Here is a 24,010-nt window from a genome sequence, read left to right as displayed (position 1 = left end):
AGATGGGGGTTAACCCCAGCTTCAGCCTGCCTCCTGGCTCTGGAACAAAGCATGTTCATGCTTCACCTTAAGAGGGTATTTCTGTGTGCTACTTACTCTCTCATGCACTGGGGAGTCTGGATTTGAATCTTCTTCTGTCCCATATGGTGAAGTGTCACCAGTGGAAACTCTGCTCACTGCCATCTCTGCGTGTCCTTTTCCCTGTGGGCCTTTCATTCGGACAAACTCCATGTTGTTGTATTTATAAAAGCCAAAAGACATTCTTTGAGCCATCTTAGCTGCAACACTCACCTACAATGCATCAAGACGAGAGAAAAACATGTAATAATAGTTCTACAACTTGAAAATAACATCCTCTGAAAGCATTAAAGTCAGAACCATAGCGGATAATGATTCCTAAGAAACATTGTAAGCCACAATCTGAAGTGATCTCCAAAAGGAAAGTAATTTTACACAGACAAAAACAGGTTCTAAGAAGAACTAACTCCTTCAGCCATCCAAAAGGCAGAGTTAGCAGTGGCACACTGAGAGAAAACCAAAGGTTTTTATCCAGGCCCACACACTGTGGCACGTGAAAGCATGGGCAGGCATGCACATAACTCAATGCAGCCTGTGCAGAGGCACTCATTTGAGCCCAAAAAGCAGCAGACATACACACACAAGATGCCTCAAACCAGCAAAGCACACCCCACAACTGGGTCACTACTTTGTGCCAAGTCATTTCTGACATTTTTATGTCCACATTGTCAAGGCAAAATACAAGGAACCAGCCCCAAGCATAACTAACCTGCACTGCATGGCTCACCAAGACACCCTGACAGCTTTAAATCCCCTCAACAGACACAGGAGCTCAATTTCCAGTCAGCACAACTGAACTGAAAATTGAACTGAGAACTGAAAAAAGGAACAGGCCAATATGAAAACAGCCAAGGTTTTGCTAAGTGAAAATGATGCCTTCAGTTTACATCCATAAGCTTAAGTGATTTATTGCAACGTTCATCAGTTTATGAAAAGGCCAAGATGCTCATCAGATTGTATTGTACTGAGAATTACAGAATCCTAGAATAATTTAGGTTAGAAACAACCTTTAAGATCATTAAGTCCAATCACTAACCAAAGACTGCCAAGCCCACCACTAAATCATGTCCTTAAGTGTCACATCTACACATCTCTTAAATATCTCAGGATCTGAGGACTCCACCACTTCCCTGGGTAGCCTGTTCCAGGGCTTGACAACTCTTCCAGTAAAGGAAATTTTCCTAGTATTCAATCTAAACCTTTCCTGAAACAACTGAAATCAAGTAATCTTCAAAAACATAGAGATTACTGCTATTCTGTAAAAATAATGGTAAAACTTTGAGTTTTGCCTCCGGCCATAATGAAATATTTGAAGAGTTAACAATTTTACTTCATCTAACAAAATAATGTCAAGTAGCTGTGTGGTCAATGACGACATTCCTAGGCTCTGAGGTGACTTTACCACATCAAATCTTATTTTTCCACTGCAGGGCTTTCTTTTTATGTTTTCTTCAGTGAATTCTGCATTCCACTAATTTTAATAACCCAGCTGCTGATGGTGTAAGGCCACAAGATGATGGTGGAAGAGAAACAACTTTTGTTTAATGTTCTCTCAGAAACCTGCTGGAAGAATGTAATAGCTCACAATTGAAACAGGGAGAAGGGAAATTATTCAGGACCTCTCTGACAAGGGTAGAAACTAAGAGAAATTTAGAGATACAGTAGATATTGTGAGAATTTCTTCTGTTTGTTTCTAAAAATCTCTCAGGATCGTCTTCATAACAAACCATTTGAGAAGTTTATTAAGTCTTGATTTCAGCACTAAGTAGTGAATTTGACAGTGCTGGTATTTCATGTTTCTGTAGAAAGCAAAGAAAGCTACTCTCAGTGGCAGCGAGACTACAGGGGTCTTTTGAAAACAGCCATGAGTGCAAAATACAATGAAGAAAAATACACTTTATCACAAGGTAGTTAGCAAAGTTTAAAATCTCCCATGAAATCATACCTTCTCTGAATAAAATGACTTTTCAAGAAAAATGAAGGGGCTCCAAGAACTGCTGTTCAGATCCATTCCTGAATCATGCTCTTGACTACGTATCCCTACTTTCCCTCCTTCCGGCAAACAGCAGAGGCATATACCCTCGTCTGAATACCCTCAGTTATATGGGTCAGAAACAATAGCTTTCAGCTAACTTTCAAAGGCAAAACAGACAGACTCTGATGTAGCTGATCAAACAGGACAAAAAGCTGACAGCCTCAGCCGCAAAGAAAATCTAGTCAGAGCACCATTTCTGCAAAGGACATTGTGTTTCAGAAGCTCCTTACCCTGTTGTCATAGACCTTCTTGAGTGCTTCATAGCGGATGGACCCCTGGAAAATCACCCCTTGGAAGGTGTTGCTTTTATCACTGGCCACTAGCTCCACACACACCATTTCTCCTTCTCCCACAGTCATGTCACTGAAAACCTGCCAAAGATGCAAGATGAAACACTTTGATGCAAAGTTGTTCAAATCAAAATACATTCAGATTCCCATGGCTGTCCTTACACCTCAAGGAAGTTTCAATATAAACTGAAAGGGGGCAGAATACTCCACCACAGTGGTTCAAAAAACCAGACTCCAGGCAGTGCACACTGCAAATCACTTGTTGAGATGAGCAGCTGTAACACCAGCCTGTCATGCTTTAGCCTATCATCAACACTGATGCCAAAATCCAGCTTTAAGATCAGATTTCAAACATTAAAGAGAGAGGAAGTTTAAATAAAAATAAAACAAGATCTAGCAGGAGATAACCCTCAACTGGCCAAGAACACCTGCTCAAAAGGTACAGGAAAACAGCTAATCAGAACATAAGACTAGAATAAGACAAAACTTTGCTGCTGCAACAAGGAACTCACCTCCTCAAAACTGTCAATCATGAAGAATATATTGGGGTAGCTGATCTTTGACTCCTCTCCTTTACTGTCCATCGGGTGTTTGCTTGGAGACGCAAACACTTGCTGAGAAAGATGCAGAAAAAGAGACTTCTCAGTTAAATGTGCTTGGGAACAGACACAACTAACACAAGGCAAGTAATTACAAAACACCTCAGGCTGGTGCTGCTCACTTACACTACAGATAGTGGACATCCTGCAAGCACAGCTGGTCTGGTTTCTGACTAAAGCCAGATTTGCCATAACAGCACTTGAGACATCCTTGGTTTTCACAAGTAATTAACCAAAAACTCATCGCTTAGTAAATGTCCATGTGTGTACCTGACCTCTCACCATATTACAGCACACCATCATACTTCATCACCACTTTCAGGCGTCGTCAAGTTCCTTCAAGGCACTCCAAAGTAAAATGCCACAGTGTAAGTCACCATGAAGCATCTGACCCAACACCTTCACTTTAACATGCTGTTGTTTACTTAGTACCACACTAAGATCAACCTCCCTCAGTAAGGGTAGCGTGGCTGTTCTGGGACAATTCATAATGTTATTTTATTCCATATCTATGGCACCCAAAAACTGTCGCTGTATCTTTACACCCCTACAGCTGCAGACCTTGTGTGTGTGGGGTGCTGTTGTGGGCAGTTTTGAAATCAGGGTGGAGGCGGTTTTCAGGCTCTTGGCTGCATAGTAGTCACTTCACAGGCTACTCGGTCTTTGTTCAGACAAAGACCTTCCTTCCCGTTTTTCGTTCTCTCTTCATTTTGTTTGTTTTTATCCCTGTCTAGGGAGACTGCAGTTAGTGATATTGGGCTGTCTGGGGGCAAATTCCACAGGTGCCCACTTACAGCAGTCCTCACTCCAGTCCAAGCCCATCCAGGAGACAAAACTATGGAGAGTCTCTTTCACAGCAGCTCTGGGTTGGCAACTGTAGCTACTTGCAGAAATTTCCCACCATTTTGGGAACAGGTTTTTCTGGCAGTTTGGGTCTCTCTTTGTTCCCATGGGGTTTTCAGTTACAACAGTTTGGTATTTTGTAGTTTCTTACTTTTTTACCCTGACTGTTGGTGACTGCTTAATAACAAAATGTTATTTTGTCACTTAAAGCTACTCGTATTTAATTCCTTATTGGGAGAAAGGGATTGGTTGGAACCAAGGAGGAGGTCACTCATTTCAAAGTGCCCATTAGACTGTCTCAAATTGTTGGAAATTATATCAAGTTAAATTTTAAAAAATAACTTTAATCAGAGGTTTTGTTCGCCTTTGCCCTGGGGGGAAGGTAATTGAAGTTTCTTTTCAGGGGACTGCTTCATCACTCGAGGCCTGATGAATCTGACTTCTCAACAGACTGGGAGTAGCACAGAAGATACCCAAATGATAATGACCGTGAACAAACATTAACTCCAAACATCACCCCTGGTGGGAGACACATGGGCTGGGAAAAGAGAGATGAGAGAATGAAGAATGAGAACCTAATTAACATCTAAAGTGAAGAGATTGATAACCAACAGGAAACCAAATACTAGGAACTATGCAATGTCTGACCAATGAACACTGAACCAATTAATTTCTATGGGTTTAGACTGTATAAGTATGTGCAAAATGTAGTAATATTTATGCAGGATGGAATGATTTTCTCTGCACAACCCAGCTAATGTGTGGGTGGAATTATTTCTGTTGCACCTCCTGGCCAGAACAACATCATGGCCAGAATAAAGTAATGCTTTGATTCTCTAACACTAAGAAGGTTTTTGAAGAGTTTTGCTTTTCCTGCAGTTTTGACAACAAAACCAAGATAATGGCTCACAGGAAGACTTTCTCATCCACATCCTGTGCTTCTTGTTTCTTTTTCCATCATTTCCTCTTGTACATTTCTCCCTCTCGAGCAGTTCCTGAACTCCTTCAGTGACTTTGTTTAAATAGCTAAAGGCTTTAACCTTTATAATTCCAAAAAGCTTAATGAGTAGGTAAGGAGGGAGAAGCAATTCATACGTAGCAGCTTTCTTTGCTTCCACATTTGTTTACAAACAAAGCCTTGAATTAAAGAAACCTGTCAAATCTTAGCCACTGTGAACATGCTGAAAGCTATGGATCTGACCAGGCTGTCAAGCTCATGACATTCTTGCTACAAACCATTCAACACAAAACATTATTAAGGGTAGCCAATTAGATATTCACAAGAGGGTTGCTTTTCCTTAATTTGTACTTCTGCAGCTTTTATGCACATTGAATAGAAGTAAAAAGAAAGGTTGCCTCAAGACCAGGAATGTAATTATAAAGCAATCACACTCTTCAAAATTACTGCTTGCACCACTGCCTGAAACAAGGACCTTTTCCAGGCATCACTCTCACAAAACACCCGCCCAAATTCATCTCCAGTTGGGCACACCTGAGGAAAATACAGTTTGTGGAGATCTTATTGTCAAGCCAGCAGTTTGCAAGATAAAGCCAGCCTTTTTCATACTGGCTTCATGCACCCACGTGTGTGAACAGAGTAGATTTGTCAAAGGTCTTGAGTAGGACAGCAGATTTAGGCCATGAACATCTGGTTGCACATGGGCAGAAGATACATTTTCCAAAGCAAGATCCATCGGAGCAGAAATGCAGATCCAAACCAGCTGGATTCTCCTCATTTAAAACCAACAGCATCAATAGTGGATGTGACAACGAAATGCCCAACTGCAAGCATGCTTTCACAGCATAAGGAGGTGCCTTTGCTCTCTCTATAGATCAGTGTGATGATGCTGAAATGTTATTGATATGTTCTGCTAAGTTTAACGTGGAAAAGGGAAGACAACAATTTATAAGCATTCCCATAGTAGGAGCCTCTAGAAAGGAGGAACAAAAAACTTCCTCTTCATTCTAAATACTGCTCACATGCAGTAAAGGCATCCCTCATCTTTTCCTTCCTAATTTTCGAATCTGAAATAATATTTACAGATTTTTACATTTGCAGAAGTTAACTTGGGGTGAAATTTGGACTAGCCAACAGAGAAAAAAGCGATGAGAAATAACAAGCTTAAATCAACAGTGTAATGTGACATCTCAACAGCACCTAAAGAAAAAATTAAGTACTTAATCAACGTAAATCACAGAGACAATAATCAGTATTGCTAGTTCTGTTTGTAGGCAAAGCAAAACTTCTTTTAAAGTGGTTAAACATGATTAAAATCCAAAGAGAATTGCTTTATTTAAGTAAAGCTGCACAAGCAGCTGCATGGACTAAGGGAATGGGAGAAACAACCATTTAAATGCAACAGGAAACTTTTAAGAGAATAATTTCTGCTAACTAGCAGAAGTCGTTACAAGATCTACATTGCAAATTGAAATTGAGTGGGGAAGCCTCATGTTTCTTGTTCCTATCCCCTTTATGCTTGTTATTCAGTCTCTTCCACTATGCCAAACCCTGGATTAATTGCACAAAAAAGATAAAAGCCTATGGTGTGGAGATTAAATGAATGAGCAGTTTAAGAGACTAAGAATCTTGTAAAATAATAAAAATATAAATTGGTAATCAGTAAATTGTCTGCCATTTAGCAGCTCTACATTAGAAATTTACCCTGAAGGCTCCTCATAATCCTCATTTCATACAATTCCAGGTTTAGTCTCAGACTGGGGAACAGTTGGGCATCATATTCCTTCCTCCCCCTGGCACCTTCCCTCTCTCCCCTGCCTTTATATCCAGCAGGCAAAATAAACACGCTGAAGCATGCAGGGGTCTTCACAATTCTTTGAGAGGGGACATAAAGGACATTTGGGTCTCACATCTAGACAACTGGCAAGAAGCGTCACTATACAAAGACTTGAGATGCTTCATGAGGATGAATCTGTCAGACAACAGCCTGAGAACCCAGCCCCAGTTTTGGAGCAGTTTTTAGGATTAGGTAATACTGGATATCAACCTCTGATGCAAAGCAATAAAAAGGGGAAGCTCACCTGAGATTTCTTTTTGTGAATATGAATATCTCCTCCATCGGAGCGTGTGCACACAGCACAGGTCACCACATAATCAAGCTGGACAGGGCACCAGACAGAGAAATTAACATTTAGAGTTGGGAAAACAAAACATTCATGTACATGAAGCAGAAGACATTATCTTTTTTTTTTGCTTCTGTCTGTCTAAAAAGTAAGATATTTTGGTATTGCCATTTTCTTTACTCTCTTTTCTATACTGAACTACCTCCAATATTTAAGCCTATGTTCACACAATTTTTAAGCCTTTGTTCATTAACTCAGTGACACCAAAACCTCTTGTACAGCTGCTTGTTGAGGTGCACAACTGGTGGGTAAGGAAAGTCCTGCCAATATTGTTATGAGCTTAATTGCAGCTGGGGGAATAAGCAGCACACATACACGCACACCCACCCCTAAGCACACTTTAGGATAGAAATGGAAAAGATTTCCTCCATTTGAACAGGGAAAAAGAGACACTAATGAACACCAGTGACATGTTAGAGAGGTCAGAAAACACTAGCACAGCCTTCCAAACAACCTGAAAAAACTTACAAGAAGCAAGTGCAATAGCTCTGGACAGTAATACCCAGTTGTAATAATATCTCTCAATTCTCACTGTGGCAAATGTATCCTGGTTTTATTGAGCATCAAATAAAGGCTAAAACTGCTCTCTGCAGAGAAGTTCTGCAAGGAGACTTCTGGGAGGAAGGAGAGAGAATGAAAACAATTTGTTTTCCAGGATGCGTGCCTGAGTCAACAGTTTTCCATTCTGAGATCATAATAAGCAAATCTTCTATGGGATCTCAAATGATTACAGTAATATTCAGTTTTCCTAAGCCATAATAACAACACACACAATAACCAAACAACCTGTAAATCAATTAACAAAATAATTAGTTCTGGCTTCATCTTTCTACCACCAAACGTTTTATTAGAGTTCTGTTGTGAAGAGCAGTAACCCCTCAGCATAATTTATGACACTGCATCTACACTCTTCTCTCTTAGCTGCACCAGTGAACTCTAATGGAAATGCTGCTTGCCTAAGCCTCATTCATTCTCAAAAACCATTAAACTGGATGAAACCTTCCTTTTGCAAAGCCTTGTTGCAGAGCATAAAACTCAGCCTAGCTTCACTGCATACCGTTAAAGTTTTTGCAGAAAGTTATTAGGACTCTACTGAAAAATAATAAAAATCTCAGTTTATGTTCATTTATATTCTGAAAGGCGAAACTACGTAAGTAGTGAAAATTAGATAAGCATCACTGTTACCTTCTGCAGGATGAGGTTCAAGTAGACACTCTCTTCCCAGTCAATGTCAGGGTCTCCCAGGCCAGGAAGCTTCTTAGAATCTCTCCGGTAAACTTCAACTTCGACCTGCTAAGGAAAATACCACATCTCTTTGAATTAGAGGTACCTATTTGCAAACATAAAACTGGTATCAGAAGCTGCACATCACGTAGCTTCCTAGTTTTCTGTCAGGATCAGATTTTGCTGACGATGCAAGGCTTCATGTGAAAATTAACTAAGGAAACAAGGATGTGTAGGAAAACAGGGAAGAAAGGCACGAGAATCTCTCTGTGCAGAAGAATCTCAGTTTTTGGCAGGAGCTTCATTTATTTCCTATAACAGGTATGTTTCAGCAAAAATGAAATTAATAAAATCAGGGACGCACACACAGACGTAGTTCTCTTAACACAATCCCTCAGAATCAAGCATGTCACTACATTAATGCTCAACACGGTCCAGCCCATAGCTATTGCTGATTTTCCATCAGCATGGCAGACTCTGGGATGACAAAATCCAATAATAAAATCAAAGAATATGCCAACTTGGAAGAGAGGCACAAAGATCATCCAGTCCAATTCTTGGCCCTGTACAGGACCATACCCAAGAGTCATATCATATTACCCTTGGGGATGGTCCTGCATGCTTCACAGAGGATATTTTGGAAACTCAGAGGATATTTTGGCTTGCATGGCCAGGTTTGGGTAGCAAGGTAGTAAGGGAGCTACAGAAGCAGCTCCTGTGAGCAGTTGCCAGAAGCTTCCCTTATGTGCAGCAGAGCCAATGCCAGGCAGCTCCAGGATGGATGCACTTCTGGCCAAGGCTGAGCCTGTCGGTGAGAGTGGCAGCACCTCAGGAACAACAGGCTTAAGAAGGGGCAGGTAGGTACCTGAGAGAGGCTGTGACCCTGTGGAGAATCCACAATGGAGCAGGTTCCTGGCAATATCTGAGAGAGAAGAGCCCAGAGTGGAACAGGATTGCTGGCAGGACATGTGACCCTGTGGCAGACCCAGACTGGGACTGCCTGTGTCTGAAGGACTGACCCTGTGGAAGGGATCCACACTGAAGGACTCTCCCATGGGAGGGATCCCACTCTAGATCAGGGAAAGAGTGTGATGAGCCCTCACACCAAGGGCAAAAAAGTGGAGGCAATGTGTGAGGAACTTACCATAACCTCCACTCCCCATGACCCTGCGTTGCCAGAGAGGTGAAAAGGTAAAAAAAATAAACAGGAAAGAAGGCCAGGAAGAAGGGAGGGATGGGGAGGAGGTGTTTTTTAGTTTTATTTTTCATTGGTAATAAATTAAACTAAATTCCCTAAGTTATGTCTGTTTTGCCTGTGACAGTAGCTGGTGAGCAATCTCTCCCTGCCCTTATCCTGTTCCATGAGCCTTTCATTGTATTTTCTCTGCCCTGCCCAGCAATGGAGTGGTGTTGGTGGGCACCTGCCAGCATCAACATCCTGCAACTTCTTCTAAAGGTTTCACACTGGAACTACTGACTGGACACAGCTACGCGCAAGATTTTCAGATGTACTAAAAAACAAGCAAATGAAAAATCACAAATAGCCTCAGAACACAGAAACAACTCCACCTATCCTAACAAACTAAAGCAGTCGAGACAAATATAAAATGATGAGGTAGTACACTGAGGTGAATGTAGTTTGACACTTCAAATACAGTTTAGAATAAAAATAAATAAAGCTGGAATACCAAAATATAGTGAAAAACTATCATCAGATACAGTGAAAGCTGAACACATTGTTCTTAACCATTAATTTTTAAACTTAGAAATAATTTTCTAAAAGGTCTATAGACATTATTCTTCTTTTTGTTTATTTTTATTTCTTCCAAGGTTCCCATCCATGATTTTTTTATTGACAATTTAATTACACAGACTAATGACAGTTACTACAAAACGCTAAATATGTGAGCAGATGAGGGAAACAATCTAATTTAGATTCATCTCGAAACAAATGTAATAGTTTCACTTCTGCACCCAAAAGCATAGAAACATGACATGAACAAAATTCCAGAAATATCTTGTGAAACAATAGCCATCCTGTCTCTGAACAAAACAGGGCGAAGGCAGGACCGAGTAACGGCAGGGTAAAACTCCAGCTCTAAGTAACACCAGGGAAAGCAAAACCAAGTGCACAGCAGACACTGTTTCAATCTCTCCTGCCTCTGTTTCCATGGAGCCTTTATTTTAAGCCAAGCAACAGCCATCTCATAACACTGAAGTTTCAACCTCCCTCTGCCTTCAGAAGTCAGTCACTAATTCTTTCTGCTGGTGAACTTCACTCACACATGAAAAGCTTCTCCCCTGCAATTACAATGCCAGTGCTCAACAACTCTTTCATAGAATGCCTTACACATCTATCACAGATCTTGACAGGAAAAGGGCTTTCTTTAACCATTTTCCCCCTGTGCACTAATTCAGAGTAGGATTCCTTGTGGGTCAGGGTAGAGTGGATCTCTGTGAATCACAGCTCTCCAAGGACTGGAGAACGTGCTGGATTTCAGACAGCTGAGTCCTCCCAGGAAAACAAATCTGTCCAAGTCAGGCATCCAGGAGACACTGGTCTCCTTTTTTCCAGGTATGCTGCTGACTCACTTGGCCATGCCTCATCTTTGTGCTTGTTTAGCTGGCTCTAGATCAGATGTGCCCTCCTGCAAGCATGAAAAGTTATTAATAGAAACAACTATGTAAATACTAATTGTTTATTCCCAGTGAAATACAAAAGCCAAGCCATATATTTGCTCATTGAAGTGACACTTTTGGAGCTGAAATCCATGATGCCACCTTTGTATCAAGTTTTCACAGGGTTTCTGAGCAACAGTTGGAAAGAAGGACCTCAGCCAGGCTGAACTCCCACATTACATGGATATTTTACCATGTTACTTCCTCACAAACCCCAGTTAAATGACCTTTGACTAAACAGTACCTGGGAAAACACCTTGTTTGAGAACTCATTCCAGTGATTAGTCATCCTCTTGGCTACAAGTGTGCAACTTCATTCAATTTGGCTGCTTTCCTTTCGCCAGCCTCTGGACCTTGTCATGCCAATATATCTATAACTGTATCTATGAAGATGTTGAATACTCAGTTTTGGGTTGTTTTGTGCTTGGGCTTTTGGGGTTTTTTATGGTCATGTGTTAATCTTTGCTAATCTTTTAAATGAACAGATAAAATACTTCTGGGAGACCTCTGAGCCTCTTATTAGGCACCGTCTCAAAACTTGCTCTCCTTTGCCACCCACTTTGTTACGTAATGCACATCTTAAGTTATCCACTTTCAGACAGCTGGAACAGTTTTATCATAAAACAAAGAAAAATCAATGTAAGACCCCAGTTTAGGTTTAAACTCTTTGTGACAGGGTTTACCAGAAGCATTATTTTGTTGGCAGTAAGAAACCAGCCAAAAAAGCAGGTCCTGATTTTCTTCTAAATAGAAGTCAAATGGAATTATTGGTCTATTTATAAGTAGAATCATTTTTTTTCAGACCACATTTATTAGAAAGGAGGAAAGGGTTGAACATAAAAAGAGAGAGGAAATAGACACAGGGAAGAAAATTTAAGTCTTTTTACACAAACACAAGTTCAACAAGAAAATACTTCTGACTGTTCCCAGCACCAGCTGCAATACAGAGACCAAAATCTAATTTCTAGGATCTTACATTGACAAGTTTGCTTCAAAACATTAGGAAATATCCATAAAAGTAAAAAGTGTTTTTCACATGGATCCATCTGCTATGAAATCAGAATGATGTCCCAGCATGTGCTCAGGTTTGAAAAACCCCATCACACAGCATGTCCAACTCTTGTGGCTTCAACATTAGAATCATCTTTCTCACATTTATCCAGGTACTTCCTTTCACCTCTCTTTTCTGGAACAGAGAGGTGTCATTTCAAAATGGTCTTTCTAAATTTACTGACCAAAGAAACTCAAGTCCTCTTCCATGCTTCAGATCTACCCCCAAGCAGCCCTAGTTTCTTCTGCTCTTTTCTTGTGCATTATGTATCAGCCACTTGTTTTATTTTCTCATACTTTAAAAACCTGTTTTTAAAGTACCTGAGTACTCTAAATGGTGTAGCATGAGTGAACATTAACAGGGCAAACTGGTATTACCACTGCAGAAAATAATCTCCATTTCCGGACAACACTTCCCTTGGGTAGTCAACACTTCATAGCTCCACAGACACTTACTGAAGCACCTCCCACATAGCTGGGATTTCTGTGTGCCACCCTGTTCCCTCACTCTAGTAACTCAATTCACAGCAGCAGGAAACCAGATCCCTTTAGTACCAGTGCCTATGGATTGCCACAGCACAAGCCTGGCACAAGACAGCAGCTGGAGCTGTTTGGCTTCCCTGTTCCATCTAAGCAGTTTCCCATAAAGCACCACCACAGTGTGAAGTTGTCTCAGAGTTTGCAGGCACAGACACACATCCCCATTCATCCCCTCTTTCAGCAGGATCCAAAGCATCAGAAGAGCCTCCCTGGGCAGCTGGATACTCAGTTGCTTCCATACCAGTCTCCAATGTAACTAACACACATTATGCTTCACACAGCACAAGCTATTTAGTTATAAATTTGAACTTATAAAGATCACATTTTTATCAGCATAAACACCCCGGAATTTTTTTTTTCCTCTTAGGGGAAAGAAAAATGTCTTAAAAGAAAAATATCGTTAAAAATATGTAAGGTATAACAAAGAAGTGGTGCTAAATGCTAAACATCAGCCACCAAGCCATAGCAGGATGAAAAAAAAGCATTTACATTAACATTGCAGTTACAGTTAACTTCTAATTACACATTCCTAAGCTGGGCAGAACATTAAACCTCCTTTTCTATCTGTATCCTTTTAGCAAACACATTTCAAGTAACTTGAAACACTTTATACAGCACCAAAGACACTACTGTAGTAAGGTGGTTTATGGATGTGGAGAGAGAATTTGTGACTAAAGCAGCTTTTTATTCAAATCTCCTGATTAGACATAAGTAGTCATCTTCGGCTCCTTCTGCAACAAAACATAATCTGTTTATCCCAAATGTACACAAATACATCAATTCTCACCCCAAAACTCAGCTCTCCAGTACACTTATAATGCAGTATCTCAAAGGATTCTCAAAACATCTGTGTGGTGGCTAACAGCTGGCCTGAAAGCCTCACAGGTACAAGTAACCCTGGTCATAACTTGACCAGCCTGTAACTGTGATGGAAAGGAAACATCTTTGGGAGAGAGGGCACTGAGAGAAGGAGGGACTTGGCTGCAGAGAATGGACATGTAAGCCATATGACCCTGATTTAATGCAGAGCACTCATCCTAGGTTGAACATTTCATGGTGTTTTTACCAGAAGATGCCTAGTTTGATATTAGCAGAAGGTAAATTCAGTTGAGCAAAAGCAACCCAGCTTTCTCTGGGTTTGTGTGCAGTGATTCCTGCACATCTGGCTCTTGAGGAGAAGGCACAGGTAATTCATTACAAAAAGGAAACACTGTAATAAGAGTGCCTGAAACAAGTGGCAATGCAGGTCTGCATGACAAACACTGCAATTTTTTTCAATGTGTCTCTACAGCCATAGCACTTCCTTCAGGTTCAGCAAGGTTGGTTATAAAAACAGTGACTTGCCAAAAGCCACCAAAATATGACGAAACTTTCCTTGCAGCACAAAGCTTTTTTGGCAAAACCCCCCACCTCCAGACACGGAGACACCAGTCACTCCTGGCTTCCCTCTCTATACATATCAACAGCATAACGCAATTCAGGAAAAAAGAATTTAAAAAATCACTATCTCACAAGCTGCCTGTACCTTTTGGCACAGGAAAAGGGGATTTTCTCAGACCAAGAAACTACCACAAACAGAATGGGAGCTGTTGCTCTGATATCCCAGGACTTGTGCTTCCTGTGTTTTACCAAGCTGGGAAGCCCCAGACGTGCAGAGCCACGTTCAGTGCCCAGCAGCGCTGGAGAACAGATACTCAACAGGACACAGGCTGGGCTGGCCAGTTGGCCATGGAAACCCATCTGCTCATGCATCTGTTCACCAGTGACATCCCTGTCTCTGCTAAATGGGAAGGAAATCAAAGGAGCCTGCTATTTTCTGGAGCATGCAGAGAAGCCCTGTGGGAAGGATGCACTCCCAGTCCTGTCACACAGGGAAGCTGATGTTACAAGCTTTCACTGGAATACTTATATCCAAGATAATACTTAAAAGGGGGTAACTGTATATAACAATGAAACAATGTACTAAAATGAAATTAAAAAGAAAGATTCTTTCAGATTTTATATGGAGAAGCTTTCTTAAGATTATGGTTATTGAAATTTTCACTGGTGGTAACAGCAGAGGACAGTGTAAAGAATGCCCTCCAAGACAAAATTCCTATTCCCTTTTCCCGGATACTATCAATTATTCACAAGTTGCACCTGATCCTCATATAAAGGCAGCATAATGCCCAGTAGCTATGGCAACTCAACACCCACCATAGCTATAAAGCTGAAATAAAGCCCACTGCAATAAAGCAACTGCAAACTGTGCAAGAAGCAGAGTTCAGCTACAGACAAACCACCCATTTTGAAAAATTTGCTTTGTGTCAATTACTTGAATTCTGTGCCCACAACCCCTTTGTATAACCAAATGATCACAAACTTTGGGAACTTTTCCTGGTGCTAGTGTCTCTGTTTAGAGAAAAATTTGGGAGAAGAACACTCTGGAATGAGTGTTTCCTCCAACAAAAAAGGAGTTCCAACAATCCCTTTCTGCTAATGAGAGACTAACACTAGTGGACGAAAGTGAAAAGAAACAATTGTTACTTGACAAACAGAGTGCCAACACGACATGGGGGAAAATGGTGAATAAATGCTAGATACTGAACTGTGAGACCTGATGGTTACTCAGCCTGGGGCTCTTCCAGGGAGCTGCACACACACAGTGGATCCCTTACTGTCTCTGCTGAACAACTGCAGTTGCAGTCTCAGCTTTATTCTTGATATTCAGTTCTGCAAAGCTGTTCCCAATATTCACATGGGTTTTGGTGCTGCTGTAACTCCTCTAACTCCTTACAACCTAATCTTTCTCCTGTCATTTATGGATCTGTTTGCAGGCAGTGGCATAACGACCTAAGACTGCCCTGGAGTTAACAATTTAGTTTACCTTAGAATGAGAAGTGCTCCGATTTGTCAAGTCCAGTCCCTGAAATTTAGGGTTAATTACACTGCTCATTATCCTAACTCTTTTAGAGAAGATGAGGTATCACTGCAAACATCTCCCAGCTTTGATTTGTTGGCACCCTCTCCACTCAGCCAAAGGTGCTTTTGGGGGAAGAACAGACACTGGTCTATGAGTAGCTCTGAATTGAGTGGTGAAGTTCAAAAGTCAGACCCCACTTAGCACTTAATAAGAGCAAAAGTAAAAGGCATGCAGAGCAAAGCAGTTAGAAAGAGCAGCTTCCTCCATCTTCAAAGATAGAAAACTCCTGTAACCTTTGCCGTTCATCACTAGTACAAAAAACTGCTTGCCCTCCTCATCTGAGGGCACACACCAACCAACCTTTTTAGATCCTGCAACTGCCTTAAGATTGTATTTTCTCACTGAATTCTCACTTTCTTCTCATTGTTACGTAAGTTTTATATCTCAGTATTAAAGAAATTACCTAAAAGTTAATTATAGCTCCTGCAAAAATACTTCATCACAAGGAATACCTACCGAATGTATTCTGTTTTCTTCTTTTCAAGAAGCACAAGACAATTCCTTCTGATTGGCAAGTCACAACCATAGAAAACAAATGATTTAACAAGCCTACACATTTGCTTTCAGTATCTGCACATTGTATATGAAAAAGTTCCTGAAGTGATAAGAATGAGTAAATTACACAACTGAGAAATCTGAGAAATGCTAACAGGACTCACAGAATTAAAAGTTGACTTCAACCAACCATAATTAAAATTACTTAGATGAAAGAGTCCCCAAAAATCTAGTTCTGCCTTTGTAACTTCAGAAACAGCAGAAGAAGTAAAAAAGATGAAGAGTGCAAGTTGTTCAAATTACTGGAGCAGTCTGAGTGCTTGAAGATGCTCATCAAACAAATGAGGGGAAAGCAAAAAATGTGCAAACCATAAGTCACATAGGTGTGGAAACTTATCCCTGGCCTGGCTGTGGTACCAGGACATTGGTTAACAGTGGCTAAGTAAGACACAGTTGGGAGTTCAAATGTGCTGAGCAGTATCAGCAAGGTAAGAATTATTTGGTTTTGGGATCCTGACAAATTCATCTTTGCTGCTGCTTCACACTTGTACTATGTGAACCCCACACTTTCATTCCCCAAATGCTCCTTGGATCTGCTAAATCAGCTTTGCAAAATGAAATGAAGAAACACATGTGTGACCATTTAAGCATTATCAAACATAGTCCCAGACCAGAGAGCAACCTGCATTTTCAGGTGCTGAAACAAGTTGCTCACTGTTGCCTTATTGTTATTTTTCAGCCTTTCTGAAGCTCCTAGAGAAGCACAAGTTCCTGAAGCATGACACAGTGTCTTCTGCAGTATCCAGTCAGTAGGATTCAGGAAGATATGTTACATCCATAGGCAGCAGACATAGCCATGGAGAAAGAACATTACAGAACGTTAAAAAATCAGTGTGTTTCAAACAATCTCTGTTGAATACAGAAATGCATAAACTGTGTTAGTGACCAGAAGACAGGTGGGTGAAAACCCTGGTGCAGATATTAGATATTTAAGTTATAATTACCAATATTACTATAAATGTGATGATGTTATTCCAGAGCTCCAATTCCATAGCACATTAATTTCAACACTGAACCCAGACCTTCCCATACCTCTAATAAGCAAGCTGACCAGCCTGCAACCCACAGATCAAACCCACTAAGTGCTCTGATGAACCAGTGGCTTCATGAGGCTTTTGGGGAGTTCCAAGCAGACACTTTTAGCTTTTTTATTTTTTTTTCCAGGATGCAAGCCCAGCCTAGCAGTGCTCTTCTGTCCCTCCACTCCCCAGTGACTCAGACATGCATTTCTGATGCTGAATTATTCAGCATAATTCATCAGATAGGAAAACTGCGTCTGAGCTTCTTCCCTTCCCAGCGAAGTTGCTCTCTGTAGCAGAGGATAGAGCATCTTCTTGGCTGCCACGTTTCAGTGCCATTCATATTAAAATCACATCAGACTCTGGCTTTCTTGTCACCTTATTTCACTGCTCAAGAAGAGTTCTAAAGAGACTGGAAGCAATATAAAGCAATACACTAAAAATGCCCCTGCAGCTCACACCCCTTCCTGACTCTGGAATTTTGTGACTGTGATACTGTGAATGTATTTCAGCTGAACACTTGCTTTGTCTCAGACAGTAATTTACTCTGGAAATAGGGCAAAAGATGAGAGCATTGCCACCCCGACTGGTGTTAGCCTGCCACGTGTGTCACAAGCACAGCGCAGGTCACAGACAGCTTGGATCATTCTGTGTGGAAAAGATATTCCTGTCACACTCATCATAGTATTTTCTTCCCTCGGTTCTTTTTTCCAAGCAATCTGCCACAGCACACAGAGGAAATGGAGATGGCCTTGATGACCTTAAAAGTCTCTTCCAACCTGCATGATTTTATAAATGCATCACGAACACAGGCTCTCAGCAGCTCCTTTATGCTCACACATTTAGACAATCAAAGCAGCACGAGAAAGCACAGGGATTTCTGGCATGGGGAACTGCAAAAAAAATGTCTTTACACCGAAGATGTTGACCTCCTTACAAAAAAATCAGAGTATCAATCTGATAACACCAGGGTTCCTTTTTCATGTTTCAAAATGAAAGTATTGTGTGGATGCTGAACTGCAGGATCCACTGCTCCTGCTCACTGTGACACCGCTACAAGTTCAGCAGAATGGAAAAGCTGAGGCACAACAGCCAATGCTGTACCAACTTGGATGTGTTGCAATTATTGTTTGTTCTCACATACTACCCATGAACAAGGAGAAAATTTATTCAGTAAAAAAGATGCAATTTTTGGCCATTTGTTTTCTCTTCAGCATTTGGGCAGCTGCATGTCACGAAGTACAGCATAGAGCTCTTCTGGAGACATCCTGTTTGCTTGCAGTGCAGAAAAAAAAAAAACCCAATGCTGGAACAGAGCCAGCAAAGAAAGATTCTTAAAACTTGCCTTTTCATTAGATGCTGAGTTCAGGTTGTTGAATCTTCCAGGCAGGCAGATGGTGACAGTGAATTACAGATTCAGTTAGGAAAATCCTGTGATTTTTCTGTGCGAGTCATGTGCCTGAAGTAATTTAGTTTGGAAACTGACTGGTCACACCACAAGCAGTATTTGTTGAGTCACAGATCCAGATGCACATGAACATGTAAACCATGGCTCTGTTCAGTTCTGTCTCTGAAGCTGCAGTCACAACATCAGTAGCTTCAGCTTTTTGGAGACTTAACAGTCCTAATGACTATCCTGTGCATTTGGCAGCAACTCTACTCCTCCACATTCACAGGATGCTGAAAAAAATAGGAACTACTCCAATATCCAGGCAAGCTTAGAAAATATGCCCAGGGTATCTTACATTTCTCTTTTTTATTGCTTTGCCTTACAGATATGGCAACTCTTCAGGTGACAAGGCACGATGAAAGGCAGAATACAACCTGCTAGTCTATTACTGAAGTTTTATCTTTGTTTCCCAGCTGTCTGTGTAACATTATATACTTGTATCTGCTGGATTCCCAGGAGAAAGTAAAGCTGCTCTCTACAGAAAGATCAGAGATACTTAATCTTGACCTAACAGCATTTAAAAATCATAATCCTAAGTCTTGGCAAGAAAAACTGCAAGAGTGTTATTGTGACAAGGAAAGACAGAATTAAATGTACTTCTCTGGGATCCAAGAGTCTGTGTAAAGGATATAGCCCAGAATTCAACATGGCAGCTCTGTCCCGGCATTCACATATTAGGAGCTTAATTGCTGTTTCACCCATCTATGCTCAGTTTAGAAATTGGTGAGAAGGAAAAGAGAAGCAAATGGAAAGTCACTTAGACCAGGCAGAGTGCAAAGCAGATAATTTAAAAGGTCATTTAAAATAAAATTTATGGTGGTACAGAAGTTTACCACCAGCACTTACTAGACATATCAAATGGGACAATTTATTACTTCAAGCTGTTGTGACTAAGCTGCATCCAAAGTCCTTCTCATTCAGTCTTAAAACTGAGCAGAACCTCCGATCTTGATCTTACCAGGCTTTTTCTGCTTATCCTCAGTTACACTTCAATTTAAAATCAAATGTTATTGCCAACACTCTTTCATCTCCAGCAAGGACAGAAAAACCCAAACCCACAAGCAGGAACTACTTTTAATCCCACAGGACAGGCACCAAAGCCTGGGAACCACTGGATTCATTCACACTTGTTTCCCACTGACACATACCATCACACCAGGGCATGGAAACGACACAAACAAACACCACCATTGTCAGAGTTCAGACAAACAGCCTCTCCCCACTCAGCCCCTTTTGTCATTGTCATCAGTATGACGATTGCTATCCTCAAAGCTGCACAGAGCTTATTTTCATGGACATAAGCTAATGCTCTGAGCTGACGTGGGACAACGAGTCACCTCTGCCAGCATTCTTCAGCCAAAACCTGCAGCAGCCAGCTAAGCACAGAGCACATACACAGTAGTGTTTGTGGAAGAACAACAATGAAATTGCTTCACTGTACACCAACTACAGTGTCATCCTCAATGTGGTGCATGAAGAAATCATCACCAGACCACTTGTATCAGCCTGGCATAAAGCAGGAGCCAACAGCTACTGTACAGCTCCAGTTCTAGTCCCAAATGTCCCCAGACAACTGTGATCTCTCCCCTTCATTTGCCTTTTCAGTCTACCCCTGAAAATCTAAATGAGAGCACAGCTTGGCAGGTGGCAGGGAGGCTTGCACTTCCATTCAGCTTCTGCAGATACCAGTCTCCAACTCCCTCCCCTTCAAGAGCATGACTTTGGCATTTTAGCATCATTTTTCAAGGAAGAATGTCCAAAACTACAAAGCAAATTAAAAACTCATGTAGTCATAATTCAAAGTGTAGGAGTAGTTGTTTGGTGTCTCACTGCACTGGACAGGGTCAAAAGTCAGATAAAAGAGGGATTGGAACTACAAAGCAGTCAAGTGAAATCAAATAGGAGGACAACTGAACAAGTACCAACTATGAAGTTTCACAAAGCAATTGAAGTACCTCAAAGTCACAGGAAAGGTTCAATTCTCAGAAGCCATGCAAAATACAGCCAGTCACAGGAGAGTTACAAAATGCAGCATGTGCTATAAGGGCCACTCCCCATCCCAGCTGTTACTGCACACCATTCACTAATGCTTATTTTGTAGCAACCACCACTTATGCAACCTTCTCACAAATAGAAATTATTTATGGTGCTTTTAGAAAGCCTAAATAATGCTCTGAAAGCAAATGCAAGGGTTTACGTCACTGTCACCTACCCACAAGTGGTTCAAACACTTTAAGTTAATGAAACAGTTAAAAAGAATTGATCAGGTGTCTGTGAATTCAAGCAACTAGGCTGTCTCTGAGATTCACTTTCCTTGTTGAGAAGGAAAAGAGGTTAAACAACCCATGCTTTTACCAGGCTGAACAAAGCCATATCATTTGATGTGAAACAGGGATGCTTTTATAGTCATTTAAACAACAATCAGGATTGAAGTTCCCCCCACAAGTCTTAAAGCTCCAAATACACTAGCTGGAGACTAAACCACTCATCTGATAAAGAACCACATTTGCCATCTTCTCCTTAGTGGTAGTCACAATGGAAGTTGGAGGGTCAGGGAGAAAAGAGAAGTTAATTCTGTCCATTTTCTGTATCTTCATCAAAAATGTGGGAAAACCTTCTGGAATCTTTTTCTCAAGGGAGCTGACAACTGTGGCTCTTTACACCACCACATTTGAACCCAGAGAACTCCTGTATAGCTGGTTACAAACACTTTCATATCAACCATCCACAAATACACCTGTGATTCAACAACAGTGTCAATTATTTACACGCGTCAGGAAATAAATCCCTGTCTTTTCCTCCTCCATTTATATTCCTGCAGCCACCAACCTTAATTCCCAATAAAACCATCCTACCTCTTGCTTCTGTTTCCCCCACCTAAGACGAAAATTGCCATGGAATGCTAAGAAGTTTCTCAGATCTCTAATGGGAAAATACCCGTGCAGCAGCACTGGGATACCTGACTATGTTTGCAAGGAACAATAGTTCTTTATGAGGGGCATATTGTCTGAAATGTAGACCATGAGAATACAGTAATTTCTCCACTGTTTGTCATTGCTGTACCCCAGCTCCAGGAGGCTGCTTGTATTCTGCTACTGAGTACACCCAACAGATGTTCATTCCTGATACTCTGGTTATCTCAGCCAGAAATACTAATGTGACCATCTTCCTTCTCCTTTTTTTCCTCCCTTCCTACAGACTTATGCAATAAGTTTATAAAGTATCATCACTGGAAAGCAAAACAAAAATCAGCTTTTAAAAAAGACAGGAAAGCTTTCTGATTTTCTCAAGTCTATGATAGTGCACCTCATTTACACTGCTGCTGCTGTTACAGAATCACAGAATCACTAGGGTTGGAAGAGACCTCTGGAGATCATCCAGTCCAACCCCCCACCAAGGCAGGTGTACCTTAACCACGGTATTCCCTTATGGATCAATTTTATATAACATCTTGTGGTGAGAAGAGCTGGAAATTCCTTATCCTTGACTTGCAATTCTTCAGATGTGTCAGGTACCAACACCAAATCCCACGTTACCTGAAGCTTCCCAAGTTAGAACACATCATTACTCACCTTTTTACCCTCTGCACTCTCCCCACCGACGTAGGACAGTTTCCGACGGACGTAGAAGAGCATATCGTCCTGTCGGGGGGCCCACTTCTCCATGAAATACGTTGAAAACATCCAAGTCCAGAACACAATACGGTCATCTTTGAAACACCCTAAGGGGTACAAAAGAAAGGTGAGATAAGAGTTGTGAATGAGGACGTCACTTTTGCTTGTGCTTAACACAACACCAGAACTGCAGCTCTAAGGTCTTGTATGGTGCACAGACCAGCTGTCACTTGGCCTGAGCCCACAGCTTATCTTGGGCCGTTGTCAAGCACATCCCAACAAACAATCTGCCCCACAGGCACAGGTCAGGGCCTAGGAGCAGACCCTGGCTCTGCCTGTGCTATGCAGAAGTGCAGAGCCAACACGCTGGGGGAGAACACATCAAAGCCACACTCGAGCACTTCCAAAGACATGTGGTGACAGTACATGCTCCAGTTAATGACCTGAAGCCACAAGGTGCCAACAGGTTTCTTACAGGTCTTGGGGATTACAGCCAATCCTTCAGGAAATAACAGCTGGTGCCTTCCTTAAACCAATACACAGGAACAAGAATGTACCCATGTAGGGGTGACTGTAATTCATCCTCTCTCTGACAAAGGAACAAAATCCAACTCAAGGAAACTATGAGTTCACAAGCCTTGAATCCCAATTACACAATAAAAGTGGGAGGAGAAGGGCAAAAATGGGAAGAGGAAGATGCCACAAAGTCTCATTCAAGGAGACAGATGACATTAGCATCAGCAATAGCACTGCATTTGGCCTCTCCCCAAGAAAAGGATGCACAGTAGAGGTGACATTTTGTGTAACTCTTCAAAGCACTTAGCTGTAATAAAACAGCAAAGGGTGCTGTACCTTATGTGCTGTTAAAGATAAGAGAACACAGAACTGTGCCTGGTGATAGGGGAGCTGATTACTACTCCATGGAGTGATTGCATCCCCTTCCCAAAGCCCTACTGAGAGATAACTGGCTGTTACAATCAAGTTGTGTTAAACATGTGAGGACAGAAACACTAAAAAACCACAAATAATTATATTGCTGACAAACAACAAAAACCTAAAATCGATAGTGGGGATAATGGATGATTATTATGTACAAGGCAGCAACACAGGTGGAGGTGTTTGTACACACATGCAACTGCCAACCCCTCCTCCAGAGCATCTACCCTTTACAGGACATCCTCAGCACATTTTCCTACTTCACTCCATGTGCAGTATTTGCCAGACAAATCTTTCTTCCAATCTTTAACTACTGAGGTGGGCAGGATATTAGATTTTCAAAATTTTAGGAGACAGATGTGTGACTGAAAGAAAAATATTCAGTGTCTCCAAACCAAATAAAAAAGTAATATTGAAACCACAATAAAAATCCACTGATGGACCATCCACAAAATACATTAACCAATATCAAGCAGGATAGTATTTGAAAATATGTATATTGCTGATTAAAAAAAAAAAAGAAAAAAGAAAGGCTGAGGGAGAACAGAAAAAGGCTGAGGTAGCTAGTTTCTAGTGCAGGTTAATAAATTCCAGACCACACTGCAATTACTTTATTTGCATGACTGCATCAAAGTAGTTTCAATTACTTAAGGTAGCATGGAACAATGTGTAATCCTGAATAAAATACTTGAGTACTTAAGGACTACCCTTTTTTTTTCCCCCAGTGGACAGATGGAATCGAGCACTGGAGAGATCAGATATGGGTTCCTGGGCATTTTCATCATGGAAATGTCTCCTTAGGGCACAGATGAACAGGACTGTGTACAGTAAACAGTTACACCAGAGAGCATACCATGCAAGAGTGGATTCCAGTGTGTTCAGACTCACAAAACCACTCTGAAAAAGGACAGGATTATCACTGGTCTGTATATTCACACAGGAACATCAAGAATAGAAAAAGAACTATTCAGGTTTAAGGACAAACCTTGCTGACA

General features: G+C 41.2%; 1 protein-coding gene across 2 annotated transcripts in view; it reads right to left on the bottom strand.

Annotated features, from left to right (window-relative positions):
- Positions 1-24,010, bottom strand: part of LOC116995737 (uncharacterized protein KIAA0930 homolog) — a 53,231-nt gene that overhangs the window by 7,255 nt on the left and 21,966 nt on the right. The window contains exons 2-7 of one of the 2 annotated variants that reach the window (XM_033058652.1): positions 22,038-22,186; positions 8,172-8,279; positions 6,885-6,962; positions 2,916-3,017; positions 2,344-2,484; positions 97-291 (exon numbers count right to left, since the gene is read on the bottom strand). In XM_033058652.1, the coding sequence (XP_032914543.1) occupies positions 97-291; positions 2,344-2,484; positions 2,916-3,017; positions 6,885-6,962; positions 8,172-8,279; positions 22,038-22,186 (773 nt within the window). The remainder of the gene's footprint in view (positions 1-96; positions 292-2,343; positions 2,485-2,915; positions 3,018-6,884; positions 6,963-8,171; positions 8,280-22,037; positions 22,187-24,010) is intronic. The other variant, XM_033058653.1, reaches the window with a different exon arrangement.

Source organism: Catharus ustulatus, chromosome 4, assembly GCF_009819885.2.
Source record: "Catharus ustulatus isolate bCatUst1 chromosome 4, bCatUst1.pri.v2, whole genome shotgun sequence".
NCBI lineage: Eukaryota > Metazoa > Chordata > Aves > Passeriformes > Turdidae > Catharus > Catharus ustulatus.
Note: the sequence above shows the minus strand (reverse complement) of the source record. Positions and strands in the feature narration are given on the sequence as shown.